We start from the raw sequence: 3,936 nt of genomic DNA, 5'->3' as shown, positions 1-3,936 counted from the left end.
GATACGGCAAAATTAGTTGCACCGCCATGAGCTGTGCACGGCGGTATATTTTGAAAAGATATACTCCCTCCTTTTTCCTTGTTGGCATCGATGAGGTCAAAAATTCTGTTGGGTGGCTAGCTAACAATAGGGAAGGAAGGAACGTATGAATCGGGAGACGTTTTATTTAATTAGCTGTCACACGATTTCTTTGTGTGGCCCTCCTTGTGAATCGACGAATCGATGGTTGGCAAGCAACCGGGGCACCCACCTTGGGCTCTCCTCCTCTCGTCCGTCCATATAATGGGGTCGCACTCTGCCCTGCCCGTACCCCTCTTTTGCTTTGTTGAGTAGGAGTACTACCTACTAGTCTTCTTCTTCCTCCTCCAGCTACCTCCACCCACCTTGAAGCCGGACCTGTTCTTGCTCCTCCTCCCATGAGCATTTTCTTCCTCCCAAGAACAGCAGCCTGGTTTCACCCTCAGGGAGCACAGCAGAGTTGGTCTCCTCCTCTCTGTGCCTCAGAAATCTCGCAGCCTACATCTCCCACCATGAAATCCGCATCTCGATCCACAAAGTTCAGCTTCTGTCCACCATGAAGCGAGCTGTCGATCCGCAAGCATACAGGTTCAGCATCTGTCCAAGCGTAGAGACCAGCAGCCGGTGCCGGTGGCTGGTCTCTATCCTTTGACTGAAGTTGCAACCAAATCAACCGCAGGGGATGGCGTCGAGGAGGCCGGAACAGCATCGTTGCAGCGGAGATCCGCCGGGGTTGCAATCCTCTGGCGTTTGGAGGTGCTCCCAAGCCGAAGACTGGCGGTCCCTTGACCCTGGATCGGCGTTGGCTGCGATGCGCGTCTCGCCCTGCGCAGCATCTCCGTATCCGTCGCCCCTCCCTCGACCCTGCAGGCTGCAGCCCAGCCCAGCCCAGCTGGTCGAATCGAGTTCCAGCGACCGGAGCACACGCCCGAAGCCCAGGCGGCCTTCCGCAGCCAGCCCGTCGTCGATTTGCTCGGCCCATTAGCTGACCCTTCTTACCCAGCGACGCGGCTCCTCTTCATCATAACGCGACCCAGGAGACGTTCCCCTCCCCCGTTCCCCTCCACTCGCCGCCGCAGCTCCCGGTCTCGCCGCCGCCCCCTCGACGACCGGAGCCCCGAGAACCGCCGCCGGACAGCCAGGTGAGTCGACCGGTCCCTCTACTCTCATCCCCGTCATCCTCTCCCCTCGTTCCTTGTGGGCGGCGGATCTGGTCCTTCTTCTTCTAGGGTTTCCGATCTGACTTGGTTCCCTTCCGAACTGGAGGGATGGACTCCGGGAGCCGCGTCGGCCTCCAGATCGTCCTCGGCGACGAGAAGGGACTCGGCGACGTCCAGGTCCTCAGCGACAACAAGGTCCCCGGCGGCGGCGACAAGGTCCTCGGCGACGACGACAAGGTCCTGGGCGACGACGACAAGATCCTCCGCGCCTTGGGCATCCTCTCCGACGACCTCCAGGCCCCGCACTCCGCCGTCCCCGCCACCGGCGAGACCGTCCAGCTCGGCGCCCTCCCTCCCGATGCTCTAGCCCCCACCACCGACGACGACGACAGCAAGTAATTGAACATACGTCTGTTGATTTGTGCTGTTGATTTGCTTGGGCCGTGTGCTCTGGACTTATAATAGCGTTCTTGTCAGGTGCCTGTTCTTCCCTGTCGGCCTCCGCACTCTCCGTGACAGCCCCGACGCCCCTCTCAAGGAGGAGGACCCTCAGCAGACTGGTAAGATAATCATCCTGTGCTCCTCTTCTTGTCGACATTCCGTGCATCTTAGCAGTGTCAGTTTGTATGTATACTGGATAAGGTTGCTGTCTACAACATCTGAAGTACTGTATCCCCATGAGGTGCTGCTCCAAACTTTTATTTAGGGACGAGCATTCCGAACATGCCTGCAACATCTGAATTCAGTTTTATGGATATTTCAGCGTTTTATGTTAGTTCGAGGTTCATCCTGGGATTTTTTTTTTTTTGGTGTTGATAAAGGAAGCCGTGACATTCTGCAGTGAACTGAGCTTATATTTGTAATTACGTCTGCTTTGGTGCGTCAGCAAATCATATGATTGCCCCTCTGTCCAATGCTTTAGAGTCATGTTTTGGATAAAAAATGCTGTACTTTTTAGTTCACAACTTATTTCGTAGTGCAGGTCATGTTTGCTTAGATGCAACTTTTATCTTGAACTTGCTGCGTGCTTTGGTAGGAGCTTTGTGAATTTATGATTGAAGTTGTGCACTATGCTCAATTTAGATTATAAGTTCTCTTTCCTGTTCTGTATAATAATGTTTGAGATGTTGAATTTTTGTCATCATTTGTATGCACCAGTCATACCCTATGGTTGCCCCGTGTTAGAAAATTTATTAGAATGACGGGCAATAGCCTATGTTATGTTGTTACGCCGTTTCGTTCATGTTTTGTCTGGATTTAGATTTTTCTAGCTCTGGCAGACCTTGTTGCGATTTTATGATCCACCTGTCTCAGGTATTTGGTTAGAACCTGCTTGAACATAGATTTTGGTGGTGATAAAGAAATTTCCTGGTGACGATAAGTTTTTAGTGCACTGAATTTACAATGTTGTGCTAAGTAAATAATCCTCAGTTTAACTAGCTAGGTTGAATTTTGATTTAACTGCTCAAGTTTACACTTGTTTTTGGTGCATAATAACATTGCAGGTTTGCCTTGCTGTTTGGTTTTACTAGGCTGCTGCATTAGCCATCTTTTAAACCTTAGATGTGATTTTATCTTGAAATTTACTGTTGGTTGTGAAAGCTATACATACATGGTGTGAGTTCATTTTTAGCTAAGCATGCTCTAGATTCATTTGCTCATACTCTAGCAATGTAGTAGCAATAGCACATAATAGCACAACAAGTATAGGAGCACACCATGAAAGTATAGGTGTGAGTGCTTCATTTACTTTCTTTTTCCATGAAGAAAATATTGCCAGTGGACTTTCCAGTATATCAACTTAACATCTGCCCCCCCCAAAATATGGTTCATTTACTTCTTTTTTTCATGATGCAGAGGAAGATGCTCTTCTCGCTGAGAGGATGAGGCGCTCACCCTTCATCAACTGGAAAGCAGTGGCCAAGCGTGAAAAGGAGAGGGCGAAGGAGGAGGCAATGCAGAAGACTAAGCTTGACAAATGGAATGCAATGTCTGAGCTTGAGAAGCAGGAGGAGGAGGAGAAGGAGAAGGAAAAGAAGGAAATGGAGCTTGCGGCGTTGCAAGCCAGGCTCGATAAAGACTTTGAAGAAGGCGAGGGTAAGACAAGGTGGTGTATGGGAGCTTGAGCGGTCTTATGGTGTTGCTTTTGTACGCTGTTGCTACTAGTACATTGCAAGAACACTGTTTTGCCGTTTCGACGATGATGGCTCACTGGAGCAGAAGGTTCTGTTGGTTGCTACGGTCTTATACCCTAGTTTTCTTTGGTTGGATTATTGCTGAAACCAGTTACAAGTTAATTAAGCAAGGCAAGTCTAAAATGCCTACTATGATAGTTTCTTTGCAAGCACTTCTAGTAGTATTCAGTACTATTCATCAGCCGTTGTTGTGCTCACTTGCTTCCGTAGGTCAAGAAATCTGGTTTTTTTTCATCCGTCAAATAAACTGATCTGAGTTTACTATTAGTTTGAAAAGAGGAAACCGGATCGATCCTTGGAGAGGTCGTTTGTGTCACGCTGCAATTCAAACTGATAGGCCATAGTCCATCAGGATCGGCGGACTGAGATCCAGTGCCCTGCCACAGGCAAGGCACGGATGAACAGTGCCGTGCCCTGTATCTCGTTGGATAGAGAATCGACGACTAGATGAATATGAACAGCAGATTGCTGCAGGGACATCTACAGTACATCTACTACCGGATATTTTGCTGCAGCATCCGTGCACAGTCAGTAGATTCCCAGCAGTGCTGCTACAACACTTA

General features: G+C 49.4%; 1 protein-coding gene across 1 annotated transcript; it reads left to right on the top strand.

Annotated features, from left to right (window-relative positions):
* The first annotated feature begins 310 nt into the window (after window positions 1-310).
* Window positions 311-3,510, top strand: LOC127305549 (uncharacterized). The gene is made up of 4 exons (XM_051336020.2): window positions 311-1,160; window positions 1,285-1,573; window positions 1,656-1,738; window positions 3,036-3,510. Exons 2-4 carry the CDS (start codon window positions 1,287-1,289, stop codon window positions 3,302-3,304), a joined length of 639 nt encoding a protein of 212 aa, XP_051191980.1. The 5' UTR covers window positions 311-1,160; window positions 1,285-1,286; the 3' UTR covers window positions 3,305-3,510.
* Window positions 3,511-3,936: the final 426 nt, after the last annotated feature.

This window comes from Lolium perenne, chromosome 6 (assembly GCF_019359855.2).
Source record: "Lolium perenne isolate Kyuss_39 chromosome 6, Kyuss_2.0, whole genome shotgun sequence".
In the NCBI taxonomy this organism is placed as follows: Eukaryota; Viridiplantae; Streptophyta; class Magnoliopsida; order Poales; family Poaceae; genus Lolium; species Lolium perenne.
This window is presented reverse-complemented; position numbering and strand designations above follow the sequence as displayed.